Source organism: Takifugu flavidus, chromosome 10 (assembly GCF_003711565.1).
Source record: "Takifugu flavidus isolate HTHZ2018 chromosome 10, ASM371156v2, whole genome shotgun sequence".
In the NCBI taxonomy this organism is placed as follows: Eukaryota; Metazoa; Chordata; class Actinopteri; order Tetraodontiformes; family Tetraodontidae; genus Takifugu; species Takifugu flavidus.
The window spans coordinates 1,906,627-1,928,690 of NC_079529.1; the positions used below are offsets into that span (position 1 = coordinate 1,906,627).

At 45.1% G+C, this 22,064-nt stretch overlaps 1 protein-coding gene, 3 long non-coding RNA genes and 1 pseudogene across 5 annotated transcripts; 4 read left to right on the forward strand and 1 right to left on the reverse strand.

Annotated features, from left to right (window-relative positions):
* The first annotated feature begins 281 nt into the window (after nucleotides 1–281).
* Nucleotides 282–4,807, forward strand: LOC130532633 (neuronal acetylcholine receptor subunit alpha-7-like; annotated as a pseudogene).
* Nucleotides 4,808–5,217: 410 nt separating this feature from the next.
* On the reverse strand, nucleotides 5,218–11,580 carry snx27b (sorting nexin 27b). Of its 2 annotated transcripts, none has more exons than XM_057045365.1 (13): nucleotides 11,112–11,580; nucleotides 9,067–9,298; nucleotides 8,692–8,884; nucleotides 8,520–8,584; nucleotides 8,331–8,435; nucleotides 8,179–8,257; nucleotides 7,851–8,014; nucleotides 7,694–7,783; nucleotides 7,449–7,598; nucleotides 7,244–7,372; nucleotides 6,919–6,978; nucleotides 6,754–6,816; nucleotides 5,218–6,633 (listed from the first exon to the last, which is right to left on the reverse strand). In XM_057045365.1, the coding sequence occupies exons 1-13, from the start codon at nucleotides 11,441–11,443 to the stop codon at nucleotides 6,589–6,591; spliced, it is 1,707 nt and encodes a 568-aa protein (XP_056901345.1). In that variant the 5' UTR covers nucleotides 11,444–11,580; the 3' UTR covers nucleotides 5,218–6,588. The 2 variants fall into 2 exon arrangements, with proteins under 2 accessions (XP_056901345.1, XP_056901343.1); XM_057045363.1 differs by having other exon boundaries at nucleotides 6,768–6,816; nucleotides 11,112–11,579.
* An 881-nt stretch (nucleotides 11,581–12,461) lies between these two features.
* LOC130532631 (uncharacterized) lies at nucleotides 12,462–14,169 on the forward strand. The gene is made up of 3 exons (XR_008952382.1): nucleotides 12,462–13,538; nucleotides 13,684–13,832; nucleotides 13,912–14,169. It is a non-coding gene; the product is annotated as an uncharacterized LOC130532631 (long non-coding RNA).
* A 3,043-nt stretch (nucleotides 14,170–17,212) lies between these two features.
* LOC130532792 (uncharacterized) lies at nucleotides 17,213–18,043 on the forward strand. Its single transcript, XR_008952431.1, has 3 exons — nucleotides 17,213–17,442; nucleotides 17,561–17,709; nucleotides 17,791–18,043. It is a non-coding gene; the product is annotated as an uncharacterized LOC130532792 (long non-coding RNA).
* Nucleotides 18,044–19,465: 1,422 nt separating this feature from the next.
* LOC130532818 (uncharacterized) lies at nucleotides 19,466–20,438 on the forward strand. Its single transcript, XR_008952442.1, has 3 exons — nucleotides 19,466–19,823; nucleotides 19,917–20,065; nucleotides 20,159–20,438. It is a non-coding gene; the product is annotated as an uncharacterized LOC130532818 (long non-coding RNA).
* Nucleotides 20,439–22,064: the final 1,626 nt, after the last annotated feature.

The following is a 22,064-nucleotide window of genomic DNA, read 5'->3' on the forward strand; positions in this document are numbered from 1 at the left end:
AAAACTGTAGGAACTAAGAAAAACACCAACAAACCATGCAGATCCCTTTGAACTAAAGCTCCAACCGTTTGGTCTTTTCCACTTCTTCAGATCTTCTGTCTCACTCTCACTCCCTGTCTTGCTTTTGCTCCCTCTCCCTCTCCTTTCCACGCTGCTGCCGGTGTGTCGTGTTCTATCATCTCGTTTCCCTGTCAGACCCAGATCTCTCTCTCTCTCTCTCTCTCTCCTCTCTCTCTCTCTCTCTCTCCTCTCTCTCTCTCTCTCTCTCTCTCACACACACACACACACACAAAGCGCTCTCATTTTTCTGTCTCCCGCTCCATTAACAGAGGAGTGCAGCATGTTGCATGCTGCTCTTTGGCTTTTGATCCTGGCCAGTCTGCTCAGAGGTGAGTGACTTATTCCAGCATGACTGTGCTCAGAAAAGTGTGTTTTTATTATATGATGTTCGTTCCATATGTGTGCATGTGCGATACAACAGCGACTCAGCGGCTCTTCCACAGCCAGAAATGTTGCTGAGCAGATAATAGTGCAGGAGATGAACAGAGACAGACTTTTTTGTTTTAGCAGTGGGAGGTTTTCTCATGGGTCCTTAACAGATCAGCATTTTGATTTTCTTTTTGTCATCTATTTCTGTCGGTCTTCTAATCATTAAAATGTGATTTCCCCCACTCTAAAACATCCTCCATATAACACATCCACCCCCTCTTCACTTTGATCCATTTTAAACGGATTTTTAAATTCCTCGCAAACTCAGGTATCCTTTTTCTTATACAGTCAGAGGTGTCCAGACTTTTACAAGAACAAATCTGCTCACTTTTTCCTCTTGCTTCTCGTTCTGCGATTCTTCTCCTCGGCCATTAACCCCCCCATACGCAGTGTCGGTGCAGGGTCCTCAACAGCGCTTCCTGCTCACGGAGCTGCTCAAAGACTACAACCCCATGGAGAGGCCGGTGGCCAACGACTCCCAGGCTCTCACCGTCCAGTTCTCCTTCATCTTAATCCAGGTCATGGACGTGGTACGCATGGCAGAAATGACAGTGCATCGTTTTTCTCTGCTGAACACTTAGAAATGTTTTTCCTTTTACCTACAATCACAAGTGTGAACACGTTCTAACACTGGTCGAAACACCACACACTGATGTGCAGAGCAGAGATGGACAGTTTGACAAGTGTGGGAAATAAAAGCAAAGATTTATCATGACCGTATATATGATCATTTGTCTTGACCTGTTAACGTATGTGCTTTGCGCTAGGATGAAAAGAACCAGATCATCACCACAAACGCCTGGTTGCAGATGGTGAGTACAGCGCTAACCATTAATAATGTGGTATTGATCGACCTCAGATGCTGACTGTGTTTCAGAGCGGCTGTAATAGCTGCATCAGCAGGGTGAAGGCATTCGTGTCTGAAAGCAGATTCCTCCACCCCTCCGGTACAAAACTCAGACCTCATTATAAGCCAAATGAGAACCGACGTCGATTCAGACGAAGTGTGTCACCCAAAATCAAAAAGTTAGATAAAGAAACATGGTTGCGTGTCTGTTTTATGATACATGTATTTATTCATATGGCACTTTTGCATCTCCCAGCAATGGTACGACCACTACCTCCAGTGGAACCAGTCAGAGTATCCTGGAGTCAAGAACCTGCGTTTCACCCCCGACCAGGTGTGGACGCCGGACATACTGCTCTACAACAGGTACGGTGCAAACACACATGGACGGCACTGCCGGCTGCCACTGGGCCTAAAACGTGGCTGCGCTGCTTCTCCACAGCGCTCACGACAAGTTTGATGCCACGTTCAAGGCCAACGTGCTGGTGAACTCCAGCGGCTACTGTGAATATCTGCCTCCTGGTAGGTTCTGGGGAACCTTTTCCCAACACTGTCACAGCCTCGACGTGCCCTCACTCGCTATCGTCTTTAGGAATATTTACCAGCACGTGCAACGTGGACGTGCGATGGTTTCCCTTCGACATCCAGCGGTGTGAGCTGAAGTTCGGCTCCTGGACGTTCGACGGATGGCTGCTGGACATTCAGATGAAGGAGGCCGACGTCTCAGGATACATGCACAACGGAGAGTGGGATCTGCTTGGTGAGACAGATTATTGAAGCTTCTTCAGTTCTGTGCTGAAGAAGCTTCTTGGTTAAACTAGCAGAAGTCCAGGTGAATCCTCTTCAGCCAAGAAGCCGAAAGCAAACTTGGAGAACAGGAAGATGGTGTTGTGCTCCGACAAATAATTATGGTTCATGCAGTTTTGTTTGGATAAGACTAGTTGAAATAGGGATTTTTTTTATGTTAGGGGGTTCAGTCTTTAGCATGGTGATGTAATTTTAGATTTTCTGTGGCATTTCTGTGTGTGCCTTCCTCCCAGAGGTCCCCGGCGGGCGCCATGAGGTTTTCTATGACTGCTGCGCGGAACCCTATCCCGACGTTACCTTTGTGGTGACCCTACGAAGGCGGACTTGTTTTACGCCCTCAATCTGCTCATCCCCTGCGTGCTGCTCTCCTCCATGACCCTGCTGGTGTTCTTGCTGCCTGCAAACTCGGGGGAGAAGATCAGTCTTGGTGAGGAGTGACTGGTTGACCAATAAACTACTATTTCTGATGCAACTCTCTGTCAGTTCTTGGTGCATTTCTTTCCTTTTTTCATCCTCTGGAAGACATTTCTCTCTGTGTCTGGTTCCAGGCATCACGGTTCTGCTTTCACTAACTGTCTTCATGCTGATGGTTGCAGAGATCATGCCTGCCACTTCTGATTCTGTCCCCCTGATTGGTCAGTTTCTCTGTGTGTGTGTGGGTGATGGTGCTGGTGTGTGTGTGCATGTGTGGGGTGTTCATTTCAAAGTCTCTGTCGTCCACAGTTATTATGAATAAAAGTTGTTGCTCCTCCATCTGTCATAGGTCAATACTTTGCCAGCACCATGGTGATCGTTGGGATGTCAGTCGTGGCCACAGTCATCGTGCTTCAGTTTCATCACCACAACACCAACAACGGACAGATGCCTCGTTGGGTCGGTTTGATTTGAAACCCTCCTTCATTCGATTTCTATTTTCCTACCTTCTTGGAAAGAGGTCAGGTTTTGGGATTGAATTTTCCAGTGTGGTGTCATTGACAAACAGGATCATTAAGATTCAAAAGAACCACAAAAACCCATTTTAAGTGATGCCTGAACAAATGTGATATTTGTGGGATAGTTAGTTGTAGAGGAGGCCAAAGACAAAGCCTGTGTCTTTGTTTGTCAGGTGCACTTGGTTCTGCTCCAGTGGATTCCTTGGTTCCTGCGGATGAAGCATCCAGGAGAGACCGAGGAGCCGAGTCTTCCCCACAGCCAGACGGCCTCCCAGAGCAGGAAGCTGTCGTCTCCTGGCACCAGCAGCAGCAGCAGCAGCAGCGCCGCGGCCAGGCCCGCTAACACGGATCAGCTCAGCCTGTCTCTATCAAGGCTCCGGCGACACTCGCAGCTCAACGGAAACGCGCTCTACGTGGGCTTCCAGGCCACGGCGGAACCGGAGCTGCCTCAAAGGAGCAGAAGTGTGAGCAACGGACGGGTCGGTTGTGGTGACGGAGGAGAAGGAGCGAGCGTGGAACGAGGAGGACCTTCACTCGTCCAACGTCTCCTCCCTTCTTCGAATTCTGAGGTCCCCCAACTGGAAGGCCCAACAACTCCTGGCCCTGATGCATCCTCTGGTTCCAGTGGTGCAGAAGCTGCCCCGCACCCCCCTGGAGGTCTCACGCAGTCCCCAGTGGTCAGGCGACAGCTGCAGGCTCTGCTCGCCGAGGTGCAGTTCTTGGTCGAACGTGTGAAAGAGCAGGACAGGCAGCTGCGCCTGGCGGAGCAGTGGCAGTTCGCCGCGTCCGTCATCGACCGCCTCTTCCTGGTGGGATTCAGCGTCTTCAACATCATCTGCACCATCGCCATTCTCATGGCGGCCCCGCACTTTGGAGAGGCGCTCTCAAAGGACTTCCTCTGACAGAGCGGGAAATATGGACAATATGCAGAGTTTCTGCTCTTCCAGGCCGCTCTTGACACCAATATCACGGCGATGAAAGAGAAAGAGAAATAGAGACCGATGTCTGATCTATGGTTCTCCGTAGATGCGGTTTAAGCATCTCATTCTCCGACTTCCTTCAGTCGATGCTCAAAGAAGGCGAAGAGTGAGATGGAGTGAAAGGATGGAGGCAACGAAGCGCGCAGCAATAAAGAGGGAAGAGGAAGAAAGGGAGAGCGATGGATGGGAAGGAAATGAGGCAGAACAAACCAGAGCGGAGGAAAGTTGTAATTATGCTGCTGAGATGAAGACAAAGCACGCGAGGAAAAAGTGCTGAGGAAGCAAATCAGAGCCAATAAAGTTCTAAGTGATTCCTTATTAACTACAGAGAAGGAGAGCACAGGAGGAGGAGGAGAGCGTCCCTCCTGCAGCTATTCTCAGCTGGCAGGTGATTTATGTTGGCCAGCATGGCGGAGAGCAGTTTGACTAACTCAGGTTTTGGCAGAACCCGTCCTTTTAATTTACCTTTACACATTTAAAATACAGCTTAACGGGCCAGTTCCATGCTCTCTGCTGAAGCATTCAAGCAGCTCAAGTCATAAATCTGAACCAAGTTCCTCCCCCCGCGCTGCAGAATCCCCCCCAGTGTCAACAAGCCACACGTTTTAAAGAGAAGTGCGTGACTCAGCAGGCTCAGAGAGCGCGGAGGCTTCTGCAGACAGAGGATGATGCAGAGAAACAGAAATCGGCCTCAGAGGGGGAAGGAGGCGGATGGAATTCCATAATGTGGATAAGTGAGAAAACTCAGATGAGTAAGCCTTTAGTGCTTTTCTGTTAGATTCTGAATTAAAAACATCAGGTTTTGGGTGTGTTGGGAGAGAACCTACAGGCTCCATCAGATCGATGCAGTAAAAACAACCGTTTTATTCTAAAGGGAGCGTAGAACTTCTTTGTGGGTCAGTGAATAATGTCCTGCAGGTATTTGCTACAATGATTTGGACCTCCACGGGACGCCCGGCTGCCTCTCCACCACCGCCCATGCCGATTAATTAGTTTGATGCAGGGAAGGCGCTAAAGGTGCAGATCGATGGTTCCCCGACTGTCTCCCTGACTTCATTATTGGAAAAAGGAGAAAGCAACATGAGTAAGTAAAAGAAAAAACAGGACTGAGCACGACATCATCTTTATGAGACGAACCTCACACAAACACAAAACACAGCTGTGCATCAATAAATCAGTTTATTTAAAATAATATGTTACAATTTATTACAGTTAGCAATGTAACCAAACACTTTGTCTTGCTTTTTTTTTTTTTTTAAAACATTTTCGACATGTCAAACGATCTGCAGGGGTCCGTCTTCCTCAGAGGGGGACGGTTGCAGTGGGAGATGCGAGACGCTGGATTTGTCAGTTTAACTGAAATAAATAAATTAACGACACTGCACTTTAGGCCAAATGAGAGAAGGAGAGCAGGTGAGAGACAGACCAAACCAGAAGGCTCAGTAATTCATTTCGCCTTAACCGGGAATTTTCCAACACACATATTAAATGTTCTGTTGAACCCTGAAAGGTTTTAGTTACAGAAGCACGTTCTCCCGACCTCTGAGGCCAGTCCACGACTCTTGGATGTACATTAAATCAACAAAACTGAGTTTAGTTTTGTCCTAAATAAGACTTGGGAAAGCCTTTATTGTTGCTCTTGGGCTCAGTCATACTGGGCTTCTCTGAGACCACAGAACAAACGGATGCAAAGGCGCCCCCTACTGGCCCATACTGGTAATGCTGACAGCAGACGATCGTGTTCTACGCATTGGCTCTGTACACACGTTTAAGCGCTGCAAAATCATAGTTTCGACCGTCAGAACTGAATTCAGTGCAGTTCTTAGGCGACCTTCGGCGCATGTGGGTGTTGTTAATACTGTAGGATAAAGTGCAACATTAGTCTAAAGGTCATCTGTTCCTGCTCACATTTCAACTCTAAAGAAAAACTATGTGCAGCCCAATATCTAAAAGAAAAATCTTACGAAAGGTCTGTTTTCCTTCCTGTTTTCTTCTTTCTAAAAATGCTAATTGTGCAGCAAATGAATAGAAGCGTGTGATGCCCAGCAGATGAGACCGACATTCTCAGGGCTTTGCTCCGCGATGACTCCAGTGGAAGCGAACACACTCTCACCCCTAAACTCTCACGTCACTCTCATCATGCTGTGGTCCACCCCTGGCAAACCAAGACCGACTGAGCCACGTTAGTCCCCCCCCCACCTCCTCGGGCGTTCAGTTTCTCCTATTTAAAGGATAATCCACCTGAAGTTTCCAACCAATCAGAAGAAGCCTCACAACTCAACAAGCTATCTGGGCTGTACACTTTTCTGTCTAATGCATGGTAACGCGTATGCAGCTGTTTATGCTTCTCGATGAGGTGTGAGATGGCCGGTTTGCATGATTCGGCTGCGGCTCCTGGGGTCGTAGCCGATGGGTGTAACTAAAGACCATGGGGTTAATAATCACGTAGCTAGAGTGCTGCTGGGGGCCAGACGAAGCCCGGACCGAGCTTCCCTGAAGTAGGCGTCCGGTTAGGAGGTGGCGATTTCCCTTCCTAGGTGCTTCCATCCCTTCTGTGCCTCAGGAGTTGGAAAATATTCTGCGGGAGAAAAACCCGACCGGGACAAAGACAAGGCCAAGCGGCTCAGAGACATAAACGGGGAGAGACACCAGAGCTATGAGTGGACTAGGGAGTGGACAGAGGCAGGCAGAGCCTTACCTTGCCACACATACCATCTTTGCTGCAGTTCTTATTGTCCTTGTCTGTGGCCTCTTCTTCTATCTGTAAAACACGCGCACGCACACACACACACACACATTGCAAATAAGAGTTAAGAACATAAATATCTGGCTTGAACCAGAGTTTCTGGGTGCTCTTTGTTACCTCCTTCCTCCACTTCAGCTCACAGAAGACTCTCTCGAAGCATTCGTGCATGTAGTTAAACTGCACATTATTCATCAGCACACACACACACACACACACACACACACACATTAATGGGAAATATATTTACAGGTTTTAATTGAATGAACTTATAACAGATTTTGATAAAAACATATTCAGTCCACTTTTAGGATTATAATCAAAACATTAACTCCCTCCTTTTCAACTAAACAACAGTGCAAATTTAATATTTTTCTAATTAAATTTGAATTCTCATTGCTTGATATTAATGTTTGACTGGAACAAACGATGGTGCGACACTCACATAAGGTGTGAATATCTTGACCCAGCGTGGTTTCTTCTCTCCCCGGGCGTACTCAAAGCAGAAGGCCATGCCCTCTTCGTCGGTGTCCCACCTCTGCATCTCCGCCCAGTCAAAGGCGATCACCTGATTCTGGAGCACAACTACGGCTTCAGTGTGGCCCTCCCGATACAATAACGCGTGAACACAAACAAAGAGCTGCTCCTGCCTCCAGCGTTCCTTCCTCGGTGCAGGCGTGCAGCTTGAAGTGGTGAATGCTGATGGCGGCGATGACGTGGCCTTTACGCCGGGAGTCGCAGGAGCAGTGGGGGAAGATGATCTCGTTGTAGCCCTCGCAGCCTCTCAATAAACTCAGATACTGCCAAAACAAAAGAGCTCCATTTTAAATGGTGTTAAATGGTGCGTTTTTATCTTCTGACAACAGTTTCAACGGTTCCGTCTGTGAGAACTGACCGCCGCCATCTTTTTCTGCTCGGCCAGCTTCTGCAGCTGGTAGAACTTCTGCTCCGACTTGACAGATCCCTTTTTCACATCCTCCACGGCCTGCAAAAGCAAAGAGACGTCAGCAAAGCAAAGACGGCGCGGCGAAGAAGGCGGGGTTGGCACGCACCTGGTGAAAGAAGTAACTGACAGCGAGCTGGTTGTCGTTGAGCAGAACCTCCTCTTCTGTGGTAAAGAGCCACTTGCGCATGGTCAGACAGGTTCCTGGGACGGCTGAGGTGTAGTTCTGGACGTACAGTTTGTGCGGGAACTCGTTTGGAGCGAGTTTACGCACTGTAGGAGGAAGAGAAACAGGTCCCTCAGCAAACATTGAGTCTGATTAGCCACGAAATTTGCCAGAGACAATAGTGACGCCCACATTCGTGGTAATGTTGGTTGTTGGAGAATCACATGAGTATCACATGACCAGACACTGAAAACAAACGCGTGATACAAACCAAACGTGTGGTTGATGACTTCAAACAGGGCAAAGTAGCTGGACGTCACGCTGTCCATGCCCAGCTTCATCACCACAGCCTGGAGACGAGGCAGACACGAGGGTGAAAAACCACCGGCAGCATCTGAGGGCCTGGCGGCTCCACAGGCTTACCTGGTACACCTGGTCCGTGGTGGCGTTCTTGCGAACCCGGACGTTGAGGGTGGTTTTATCAGGCATGGCTATTCTCAACTCCACGTCCGACACGCCGTTATAGTTCTGGGTTGTGGGCAGAGGAGACAGGCTGTCTGGTGAGACAACCGGCAGACAAAGGCAAGAAGACGCGCGCTTGGAAGCGATTACCTCATCTGAGTCCGACAGGAACTCCTGCATGATGTCACTTTCTCCAATGACCCGTACTGAGCACACTGCAGAGAAAAGCGCTTTCACATGTGCTGGTGCTTTTACAGGCAAAGGTGTTTCACTCTGGCTTGAGCAGAAACTAAGCAAGCCCTAATCGTGATGTTATCCTGACCTTTTTCCAGGTATTCTTCAAGGCCTCTGCGTCGTGCATCGAGCTGTTGCTCTGACAGGGAAAAGGGCCACTTCCCAGGCAGTTTTGGAAATGTGAAGTTGTCAAATTCCCTTTTCAGGTTTTGGTGCAGAATCACAAATTCCCGGTAACGCTTGGAGCATAGCTGCCGACCTGCCATGTACACGTTGTACACCTGTAAGGAAGCGTTTGCAAGGAAAGAAAACGGACGGACGTTCAGCTATTTTCCTGCTTCTGGATCAGGCATATCTAGGCACCTTGACCTATTCAGATATTTTTGCATCTAAATTCATCCTCAGCCTCACGTCATTCACCCATGCACCGCTTAATCTGAGGCTCGTCACCAGCTTCACTCACCACAAACTTTTCCTGGTTGAGCTCAGTGTGTTTGTAACTGGGTACGGAGATGGGGACAGCCTGCTTGTCGGAGTAGTCGTAGCAGGACTGGGCGGACACGTCATCTCCCGGATCCAGACAGTCGGCCTCCTGAGGCGGGACAGACAACACAGCCAGCACCAGCTCCCGCTCTCCGGCCCGGATCAGGTCCACCACCTGCTTGTGTGTTGCACCTTCTACATTTACTCCATTTCTAAAGAGAATGTGAGAGGAAACAGCGTTCATTTTAAAAGCAGTCCAGGTAAGGCCATCTAATGAATAACCCAAAAATAAACATTATTTAATTCCACAGCTAAAGTCCCACAATTACTGGCGACTGGTTTCCATTAGGAGCAACACAGGATGTTGTACCGGTACCCTTTGCTAGGCACGTTTTAGTGGAATGAGGGCGCCGATGACAGCAAAGTGGCCTGACCTATATTTTGAATGTTCTCCAACAGCTTCAACATCTCTGTACTCGCTCTAAACCTCGGCACTTTTCCCAAACTAAACACTATTTTAAGCCAGACCATGACTGGATTTGACATTTCGGTCCACACAAACTGCGACACGTCCATCTTTCCCCTCCTTGGCTGCATTGATAAGCGTTAAAAATACAAAAACCAGATGAGAAAAAATATAAAACACGAACACTGTACGGAATAAAAGCTGGCCCCATCATCAGACTGATGCTGAGTAATGCTTCCTTTAGAAAAAAGTACATTACAAAGCTGAACCAAATAAAAACAGAGGGAAAATATGCAGGCTATGCATTAAACAGTTTTGTAGGTGGACTATCAGCAGTTTTAACATGACAAATATTTAAAAAGAGACATGATTTGATCTCTGCACATGAACCTGAGCAGAAAACAGACATACACACACCACTGCAGCAGCACTGTGCAGGTAATCCACCCTGGGTGAGCTGCATCTTTTCCTTTACAGCAAAGCAAAAATTGCTGACAATCCAGAGCAAATAAGGCAGAAATGTGACAAGACACATTCCCATGCTTGTGCACAAGCACACACAATGGGGTCATCAAACTGCCAGGTTACAGCAGGCTGCCCATCGCTGCAGAGGTGTGCAGGAACCAGCCAATGGCAGGCTGGATGGTGCAGGAACCAGCCAATGACAGGCTGGATGGTGCAGGAACCAGCCAATGACAGGCTGGATGGTGCAGGAACCGGCCAATGACGGCCTGGATGGTGCAGGAACCAGCCAATGACGGGCTGGATGGTGCAGGAACCAGCCAATGGCAGGCTGGATGGTGCAGGAACCAGCCAATGACGGGCTGAATGGTGCAGGAACCAGCCAATGACGGGCTGGATGGTGCAGGAACCAGCCAATGACGGGCTGGATGGTGCAGGAACCAGCCAATGACGGGCTGGATGGTGCAGGAACCAGCCAATGACAGGCTGGATGGTGCAGGAACCAGCCAATGACAGGCTGGATGGTGCAGGAACCAGCCAATGACAGGCTGGATGGTGCAGGAACCAGCCAATCAGAGCCGGAGGCAGCCTTCCTCTTCTGCATCACCTTGTTCCACACAAACATGGTGAAGCATCCTCGGCGATGCTGCATACCCCTCTCCATAGCAACAGAGTCTAACATCAGCGGGGCACATACATGCAAAAAAAGGGGCTGAAGAGCAAATTCTACTGTCAACCCGATGGAGATGACGAGGTGCCCTGTTTAGAAGTAATGGAGCTAAGCCGCTGCAAATCTGCAGGCTTAGTCTGTTTAAGATGTCACTAAAAGGATGAGACATACAAGGGGAGGCTTGTGAATATCTGGCAGAGGGTGAATGGGTGGAATCGCCTAAATGTGACCGGGATCACTAATGGTTCCGGAATCTCACACAGACCCCTCTTTCAGTCGGAGGAGCGCCCGATGTGCCCTGCAGTGATGCACACTGAATTTCAACAGACTGGATTGTGCCTGTGACTCCACTTGTCCTGGATTAAACCCGCAATTCCGAGATTAAAGCATTATCGGTACGCAACACTTGGTTACGGCGGCTACTTACACTTCAAGGATCCTGTCCCCTTTAGAAATACCGGCTCTGTCGGCGGCACCTCCGGGTAAAACAGCACTAACATGCTGCAGTGGAGCGTAGAGTTCCCCGTTAATGCTGCGAAGCTGACCACCTTCGCTCACTTGTCCCCGAACATTGAAACCGTAACCGGAGTCGGACTTTACTATCCGTACCAGCCGCGGGCCTGAAGTAACGGTGGTGGCCGTCTGGCAGCTGCTGCCGGTACCTGGCGTAACATTACCGCTGCTGGAGCACGTAAGAGTCGAAGGGTGAGGCAACGGAGGGGGCAGTGAACAAATTCCTTGTCCCTCGACGTCTGCCATATTTCTTTAAAATGGTGTAACATTCACCTGGCTTCAGCTAGCAATACAACTATCTTCCAAACCAAACATTAGCTGGTTGTAGCGGGCTAATCGGCTGCGCTAGCTAACAGTCCGAAAGTCACCGGAAAAAGACGAAAGTGTCCGTAAATTGCCGAGAGCACCTCGGGGCTGCGTCCCATTTAGCGCGGCTCCCTTCTCAAAAGTGGAAAAGCCACATCTAATTGGAGCAAGTTAGCAAAACTTATTTTTTTGTAATTTGGTGACAAAATAATTAAATGTGATGAGAAAAACAAGGAAAAGAAAAAGTTACTATTTGCTCATGAATCCCAACATATTGTACCTTACCTCTCAATACATCTTGTTATAATTTACGATTATTTTTGTTGGGAAAAAATAACAACAACACCATACCACCTGAAAAAAAATTAAAAGGTCAAAAATAGTTGCCCTGGAATGTTGACAGTTTAACTGCTGGGACAAACAGTGACGATTATGCAGCTTCAGGTTTTTAAATGGAGAAAGCTTTGGGCAAATAACTCCCTGTGTTTTAACACATTCCTATAACCACTCAAGCTGGTTTGAGCTCCAGCAATGCGCTTCCTTTGCAGGAATGAGCTTCTTCACTTAGAAATGTTAATTTCTTTGACTTGAATGGCTGAGAAAATGTAACAACCCATGCATCAACTGGTTAAAAGGTAAATTGCCATGGGTGCCCTGTGGCCACATTCCATGTCGTTTACTACAGATCCCCTTTTAAAAAGTGGACAGGCCACAATAAACTGAAGCAAATTACCAAAACTGTTGTTTTAAACAATAAAGAACCCCCCCCCCCCCCCCCCCCCCCCCCATGATCCCATGATATATTATATTTCAAAGTAGTAGGACATTATTAAAGAAAAGCAAACATCCAAAGCATGAGCAGAACTCATTTGTCAAGAAAAGTTGTAGAAAATTCACAGTCGAGACATCCGGGTCGTCTGTTCTTCCTGGAGGAGACAGGATATTTCTGAAGTTAAGAGAAACCGGACTGGGATCAGAAATTAAAATATTGTGATATGTAGAATTAGTAACACCTAAAGCTGGTAACAAGTGTTCAGTCCTAGAGTAAGACGTATGGGCATGAGGATAAAAAGGATGAAGCGCGGCCACCATATTTCACTTAATTAAATCATTCAGAATTCCCACTCAGGATATTGCAGTAGGTGGTTTTGCAGAATTTCTGTCTCAGACCGGGTCAAGATAACAAATATCTACCACATGGGTCTGCTATGATGTGATCGGAGACACAAGCACACCAAGGATCCACAACAGCCTTAAGATACGTCCTCTAAGTCAATGCTCATAAAAGTCATTGCCTCACTCGGTGTACTGACAACCTTAAACCGGTCCTTGAGGTTTATCCAGAACCTCGCCAGGCTGTAGCATCCTCAGGATGTTTAATCTGGAAAAATCAAAGCCTTGTTGGATTTGTATTCCAGTTGTTGTTTCCTCCGTAGTTGTAGTATGAGCTCCTTCTCCCGATAGAAGTGGACCCTTGTTTTGGGTGGCGGCTACAGGGTCCGGTGCACCCGGCTGATTCTGACATGGTGGCTGAAGCAGTAGTTTCAGGAGCTTCAGTGTCCACTACACAATAATGCCAAGTTACTAACTGCTCAAAATCAGAGAAAACTTTATAATTAAATCGCTCTTCATGAGATCTTTGGACAGGATTTGAATAATGGTGAGTCTGCCCTGGAATAAAGGATGTCTCTTCTTATGTCAATGTTCATCATATGCACAGTATTCAGTTAGTTAGTTAGTGCTAAGAGGACTTTGAGTGCTGCTCAGAAAAGTGCTTCGATCAACTGATCCATGTATCTCTTTGATTAGCTTTTCTCTGCCTCTCTTCAATTGTAGTGTTGACCCTCCCCAGGTCATAACATTCAGGACATGGCCAGACATGTACACCTTACATTTCTGGAGAATCACACCTACTTTAGGATATCCCCAGAAAGTCGGTGTGGTTTGAAAAGGGGGAGGGGGGGGGGGGGGGGATGGACAAAAGTCTCACACCTCCAGATATCTTTGACCTGTCAGAGGTCTTCAGTCACCTTAGGTAAGTGAAACCAGGATTATCCTCTCGTTCTGTCCCTTTTTGAGTGTAATTCCTTTACGCTGTGTAACCCATACAGGTGCATTGACAGAAATATGGTTATTTATACATTTATGTAGTGCTGAACCACGTGTATTTTATATCCCAGGCACCATGGCAGATGGAGCAAAACTAACACTCTTCTCAGCGCTGCATTTCCTAAAGGAAACCTTTGACCAATACGCCCAAAGAGACGAGAACAAAGGTACCCTGAGCAAAAAGGAACTTGCTGAGCTGCTCCGCGAGCAGGGGAACGTGGTAAGTAAAAATACTAGTCAACGTTGTTCTTCCAGAGAGTTGTGAATGCTTTATAAAGCTCTTGTCCCCTCCCCGTCAGACTGCAGACATCTTTGTGTCGAGTTATTTCACCGGCATGGATCAAGATGGAGATTCAAGAATCACTTTTAAGGAGTACATGGATTATCTAATTGAACTGTATATAGGGTATTAGAAATCCAAAACGTCCTTTTAAATTTGTATGGAGCAACTAGTACCTGAACCAGTTGACTTGCTACAGATGAAACCTCATGTTTTTGTGATTGCTGAGCTGAAATGTGCTGAGAAAAGAACAAATAAATGATGCCTTTCTTTAAAACCTTTGGTGTGTGTGTGTGTGTGTGTGTCCTCCTGAATGACAGAAAAAACCATAAACGCTTGCACCTGATGTTAGGATTGGGGGGGGGGGGGGGGGGGGATTATGCTGTGTTGGGCTTGTTGCTGACAGTTTGTCAAAAAATGTCCCAAATGAGGAAATCCAGCCTGGATCAATCCCATTATTCCTAACAACAAAGAGACAGTAATGACTCTTTTATGCATTTCTGAGGGAACCGGAGTGACTCGATGACGTCCAAAGAGGAGTTTTTCTGCCCGAAGACAAACAGTCCTTGATGATTCCTTTGTTTGCTCCTTGAGTTGGGATCATTTTTCAGGATAGGTGTTTTAACTTTGAACTAATTTTTATCCTACAGGTCTAAAACATCAGTAATAAATGCCGACTCATTCTAATCTCTTAAGAACTTTCAGGTTCTCGAGTGCAAAAAAAAAAGTGTGCCTCTAGAAATTCTGACAAGGTGGCTGAAGCTAGGAGCAAAACTGTTTGTATGTTGTTGGGGATTCATTAAACTTGTTGAGGCACTTTAGCACGGATCCTCTTTAAAAGTGGAAAGGCCACATTCAACTGAAGCGAGTTACCAAAAGTATTTTTTATATTAACCTTTGTGTGGTGTTCAGGTCTGTGGGACCCGTTTTCACTTTTTATTAAAAGAAATAAAAATAAGTTCAAAGAAATAAAAGTCAGTAGTTTTGAAAAACCTTGCTTCACTTGTAAATTTGTTTCCACTCATATCTTGATTTTCTTTCTTATGCTTTAAATAATAAGTTATAAATGTGACCTAACAAAGGTAAAGGGCAAATATTAACCATATATATTGTTTATACTGCTTGAAATTGGGATAAGGTAAACATCTGTTCAGTATTTTAACATAAAAGGGTTTGATTGTGAGGCATTAAAAGCCACAAAATGCAACGGGTCCATCAGACCCACAAACGCTGGCTGAGTAACAACAATATGAACATTACACAAGGGTTAATAAATTAGCATCGATTGTGACATTTTCTCTGTGCATGAAGCCTCTCTAAAAACGTCCTTGAGATGTTCCCAGTCTACCCAGTTAAACTGACTTTTTTGTTTTACAATTTTGAGCTCGTTCCAGCTTCACATATTTGCGTGAGATTGCTGTTTTTACGGTATCAGTTACATGTGGCACAAATATCCTTTTTTTGAAAAGTTACTGTGTGCTCATAAATCCCAACATACAATATATGTCTCTTAATATATCTTATCATATTTTAAGATCATTTTTGTTGGGGGGAAAAACCAACACCTGAAAGGATTTTAAAAGGTCAAAAGTAGCTGCCCTGGAATGTTGACAGTTTAACTGCTGGGACAAACAGTATTGTTAATGCAGCTTCAGCTTTCTCAATGCAGAAGACTTTGAGCAAATAACTCCCGGTGTTTAAACACATTCCTATAACCACTCAAGCTGGTTTGACGCGCTTCCTTCGCAGGAATGAGCTCCTTCACATAAAATCATAGCTGAGAAATCATTACAACCCATGCATTAAAAGGTTAATTGCTTCAATATTTGTGTGAGATTCCTGTTTTGAGTGCTGCATCAGTGAAGAACTTCCACAAGCATCAGGTTATGATGATGCCCTGCTCGTCTCCTGGGGAGTGAGACCATCTATACGAGCCTGGGTGGAGCAGCTGCTGGCGATGTGTGGTTCTCACAGAAGCCGCCTGGTCGTGGACACTATCAGGACAGACATTCAGACCCTCATGGTCATTGAAAACGACATCACAATGCTGTGACCCATCTTTGGGTTTACTTCCAGATTTAAGTGGGAACAAATAACCATTGAGGTGTTTGGCCATTTGGCACACGGACTGGCCAATCAGCTCATGTCGTGTCATTTTTAATGGCAGTCTTTTGAAATGGCAAACATGTGACTTTGTGCCAGATTGTTGGGTCTTATGAAGAGAACCGCGGTCAGTGCATTTAAAAAGTGCCATTTTGGACAGAAAAATGTCTGTTAAACAGAAGATGTGTTTAGTTTTAGAGACCTGAGAAGAGGTTTTGCTCTCTGTCAGTGTAAATTGTGCTATTACGTAATTTTAGGAAGGATACAATCTGAGAGGCGGAGGTAGAAGCGTCTGAGCAACAGGAAGGGGAGGAAGTTGATTTAAGTTTAAATGCAATGTATATGATGCCAAACATCTTCTCACATTTCTGGGTGGTCTTCAGAATGCCTTGTGAGCAGCCGGATCATGAGAAGGCAGAGCATCCTGTGTACATCGTAGTCTGGGACAATGTTGGTTTTCACCTGGTCCTGGTAGGGGAGTGGTTCGACATCAGACTGTTTGGCCTCCAAACATTCCCACCTTTCCTCATCCAATGGAGCAGATTTTCTCCGCATGGTGTTGGAAAAGCACCTTGTATGAGGGAAAATCTTCTCTGTGGTATCATAGATGTGGAGCTTTGCCAATGCGGGATCAGGGACACCAGAGGGTTTTCCCTCCTTGACTTTTAAGAGTCTGAGTTTATAAAATTTTGTCTTTTTTCCTCTCTCTTTTTGGTTTTCCCCCCGTGTTTTTGTGTCTAATAAGGCAAAGCCTCATCGCCAGCATCATCTTCATCAGGTACCAAGTGTATTTAATGTGTTTTACACCCCAGAATCTGAAAGTCCTTAAAGAAATTTGAACAAGACAGCAATGATTAGAGGTTTAAACCTTTGCAGAGTTAAAATGCTCTAATTAAAAACTGATTCCATTTGCCCACAAGGTTTCAAACTAAAACTGAGGTGACGTGTTTGCAACTATGAAAAACTCCATTTTCTTCAAACGATGACAGTTCCGGTGCTGCTGCTCCTGTTTGTCTTCTGCTCTGGAATTGTCCCATTGTGTCAGTTCTGAAGCAGAAACATTTGTGTGATCTCTTGGGACGTCATCAGTTCACTCAGGTTCCCTCAAAAATGCATAAAAGAGTCATTTCTGTGTCACATAAAAGAGACTGCAATTTAAATCGATCTGATCAGAAATAAAGAGCAGATGAAGATTTAAAGATTTCAGTGGATCAGCTGTACATCTACAGACCACAACTACAACGCTGGAGTGAACCAGCCAAACAGGTTTTGAGTGAGGGGCCCACTAAATTATGGGTTATGTTCCAGGGGTGGGTCCAACCTTAGAGGCTTCAGGAGACGTCCAAAGGAGGGTGTGGTTCTTGTGACTACAAAAGGATCCACATCGCTCCGCAGACACATCTGCAACTTCAATTTCTTTGATCCTTCAAAGGTTTTCATCCCTCAGGTAAGTGAGAACCTGTTTCTCCTTGTTTTACTTCTTGAGCAGCATTTCTTTACGTATCGCTACTGAGACTGAGAAGAACATTTAAATCTGCTGAACTACATGTAAGTTCTTATTCCAGGCACCATGGCAGATAAATCAGAGCAAACAATCCTCACAGCAATGGACTTCTTAAAGGAGACCTTCCACAAATATGCTGACATGGACGACGACAAAGGCACCATGAGCAAAAAGGAACTTACTGACTTGGTCCGCAAGCACGTGAACGTCGTAAGTATAAATAATGCAAAACCTTGTTGTTCCAGAGAGTAGTGAATGTTTCATTAATTGATTTCCCTCTTCTTTTTTTAGACAATTGAAAGCCATTATGATTACTTTTTCAAAACGATGGATGAAGACAAAGATGCCAAAATTACCTTTAAGGAGTACATGTATTTTCTTACCGATATGTATAACTTCCGGTAGAAAAGATGTTTGCATCAGATCACTCATGTTGTTTCATTTCTGTGGGACAGCTGAGGTGTCGAAACATCATGTTGTGATTGTTCAGCTGAAATGTGCCTCACTGGATCTGAGGAACATCTGAGAAAACAACAAATAAATGATGCACTTCTTAAAAACCATGTGTGTGTGTGTGTGTGTGTGTGTGTGTGTGTGTCTCCTGAAAGACAGAAAAAAACCATAAACACTTGCATCTGATGTTGGGGAAGGGGGGGGGTGGGGTGGGTTTATGCTACGTTGGGCTTGTTGCTGACAGTTTATCAGTAAAAAAACAATCCCATTAGTTCGAACAAAGAGGGGGGAAAAATCTGCATCAGAATTCAGACAATAGAACAATTCCAGACTAGAAGACAAACAACAGCAAGTTTGAGTTCAGAACTGGATGTTTCCTTTCTTTCCTCCTTGAGTTGGGATCATTTTTCAGGAGAGGAGTTTTAACTCATTTTGATTCTACGGGTCTAAAACATCAGTAATAATTACATCTTCATTCTAATCTCTTAAGAACTGGCTAAGAAGGTGGCTGAAGCTAGGAGCAAAAATGTCACTGGTCCTGTTTTGCTCCTCATCAAGTGTGACTTTTCTCTTTTTGAAATGATTAACAAACTAAAAGAACACAGGATTGGACAAAACAAGCTGGGAAAATCGTAACAAAAATCCAGAAAAGGAAACCAGGAAAACCAGTTCCAGCTGAATATGTCAGACACATTCTACAATATAGAGTGAAATGAAATCAAATAAAATATCAACTGTGACTCAAATACGTTGAACTCGGCTGGTGACGCTCTTCTCTCTGTCTCTGAAGCTGCAACATGATGAATTCTAACATGATTGTGTTGGTCCTGTTTAGCTCCTCATTAGCTGAACATATACAGGCCTTTCATGGTGGCCCTGTTAAGATTGGTGTTTATTATTTGTGCTGTTATTTTGTTAGGGTCCTCTGTCCTGTGACTAAGTAGAGCTGAGCAAAATGAAGCAACACCGATGACACCAAGGAGTCTGGTTATTCCTCTCTGTCAGCTTAAAACATTTCACATTGTTGTTCAGCGAACAGGGCCAGATACAGCTCCGTGTAAGCTAAACTAAACAACTAAAAAGACTAAAATAAAAAAAGCGGTTTTAGAGTGGCACAAATCAATTTGCTGTCCAACTTCAATCGTTTATGTGATTATTACAACTAGTTCTGGGCAATAATATAATGATCTTGTGTGTTGACGATGGTCATATGTGAGATTATCAGAGGCTTGAGTTTTGTCTTTTACTGGTCTTAAAGGCAACGTTGGGCTGCGGTGAAGTGGCGTCAGTGTTGTTTATCAAAATTTTCATTCTGTAATGTCACAAAATCACCGCGAGCCTGTCTTTATTATGGTTTATTTGGATCGTGGTCTTGAAATAGGATTTCTTGAATAGGAACCCTCCAGGAGAGTTTCTAACCCTTCATTTGAAGAGGTGCAAAGAAAACCTAAAGCTCCAACACTGTGGCAGTGTTGATTGTGTTGTCTGTTATTCAGGAGGAAACACAGTTATTCAGGATTGTATCATTTATTTGTTCTTTTCTGAGCTGTTCCTCAAATCCAGCGATGTCCCAGCAGGTGTACAGTCGTTGCCTGTTTCTGGAGTTAAAGATAAGACCTGATCTCCAGGGTGGTGCTGGCTTCTTGCTATTAGTAGCCATAGAGTCACAGTCAAGTGGCCGGAACTGAACACAGAGAAAAAAGTTCAACCATTGATGGACTGACCACAGTTAGGAAAGGGGCGTGGCCAGGTTTCAGGTGACGTCCAAAGGTTGGTGTGGTTCTTGTGACTTTAAAAGGATCCAGAGCGCTCCGTAGTCACACCTGCAACTTGGATTTCTTTGATCCTTCAAAGGTTTTCATCCAAATCAGGTAAAAGAATGTTTCTCCTTCACTTTGACCTCTTGAGCAGCATTTCTTTAGCTCACTGATGAGCTTTTCTTCACCTGTATGTCCTTGTTTCAGGCATCATGGAAAATGAATCAGAACTAACGATCCTCACAGCAATGCAATTTTTAAAAGATTGCTTTGACAAACATGCTGGAAAAGATGAAGTGAAACTCGCCATGAGCAAAAAAGAATTTGCTGTGATGATGCGCCAACAGTTTGACATGGTAAGTAAAAATGATGTACAATATTGTTGTTGTTATTCCAGAGAGTTGTGAATGTTTCATGAATTAAAGGATTTTTGTGTTTCACTTTGTTAGAATAACAAAAGAATCAATCGCATTTTTGAAGAAATGAATCAAGATGGAGATACCAACATTACCTTTAAGGAGTACATAAGATATCTCACTGATCTGTATTAGATGGATCTTATTTGACATAAGAAAAGAGATCACTGCATGAGAACGTTGTGATTTTGTTGGATTTGTATGGAACAGCAAAGACGTCCAACCTGCACCACATATAAAGGTTCAGCTGAAATGTGCTGACCTGGAGGTGCATCACTGGATCTGAGAAAAGAAGAAATAAATGATGAAGTTCTTAAAAATGGTGTGTACAGTATTTGTGTGTGTCCTCTCCATTATGCAGCGTTGGGTTTGTTGCTGACAGTTTATCAGTAAAATGTTCCGAATCAGGAAATTTAGCCCTGAACAATCCCATTAGATGGATGGATGGATGGATGGATGGATGGATGGATGGATGGATGGATGCATGGATGGATGGATGGATTGATGGATGGATGGATGGATGGATGGATGGATGGATGCATGGATGAATGAATGATGGATGGATGGATGGATGATGGATTGATGATGGATAATGGATGGATGATGGATGATGGATGATGGATGGATGATGGATGGATGATGGATGAATGGATGGATGGATGGATGATTGATGGATGCATGGATGGATGGATGATGGATGGATAGATGCATGGATGAATGAATGATGGATGGATGATGGATGATGGATGGATGATGGATTGATGATGGATGATGGGTGGATGATGGATGGATGGATGGATGGATGGATGAATGAATGATAGATAGATAGATAGATAGATAGATAGATAGATAGATAGATAGATAGATAGATAGATAGATAGATAGATAGATAGATAGATAGATAGATAGATAGATAGATCGATCGATCGATCTGTTACCCTTTTTAGATTTTACCATCTTTAAACGTTTGCGCTGGAAGACACCCAAACACTGATCAGGGTTTAAAACACCTTATTTTATTAAAGCCGATTTTGATAGAGGGATAGGTGTCCTCATGAATGGTGCATGTAAAAGTGCGGGTGTGATGGGTCGCGTGTGAGTGGCGCCTGTTGCCTGTTGGTAGCGAAGGGAAAATGAGAACAAGGAAAAGAGCTGAAGTGGTGCAGGCCAAAGGAAAGAGGGGGGCACCTGTGCACCTGGTTCAAGCAGACACAGACGCAACCAGGACACAGGAAACCGGCACAGAATCGGACCCAAAGACGAAGCTGATCCCGGCAGTGCAACATAACTGCACAGAAAACATACGGACGTCCTTGCTTGGAACTGCAGCCAGCCTGTCAGAATCAGCAAAGCTTTTAGGGAGTTTTCTTTTTCTGCTGTCTTTGATCTTGTATGACTAAATGCACAAAATTCTAAGACTTTTCAAAAATGTATTAAAATTCCTTTGAGCACATTCAAAAGAACTGGCTCTGAACATTCTTAGCAAGAATTCAGCATATTTGCTTCTGGAATTCCACGTATCTGAATTGAAGAAGAAAATAAAGCAAACATCAAGTTGCATTTGTTTGTCAGTTAGAAATTCTTTTGGACCCGTCTTTTTGCCTCGCAGATTCAGAGCAACAACGATGCACCTCTAATGAAAAGCTTCATTCACCCACGATGACAATTACAGCGCTGCCACCATTGTTATTCCTCTAGCGTGGAATCGTACCATTGTGCTGCCTGGTGGCCGACCAACAGCACTTGGACCTCAACATTGGTCCATTTCTCCTAATGGACCATCTGATCCATTGAGCTGGAGGAGGACTAAAGCCTGTAGCTTTTAAAAATGGCACTCGTGCAACAGTGGGTTCGACTCCTTAGCTGTAAAAACAAAAAAAGCGAGGAACTGCAAAGAGACTATTGAGCGAATTCTGAAGTAGAATGTTGTTGTTGTTGT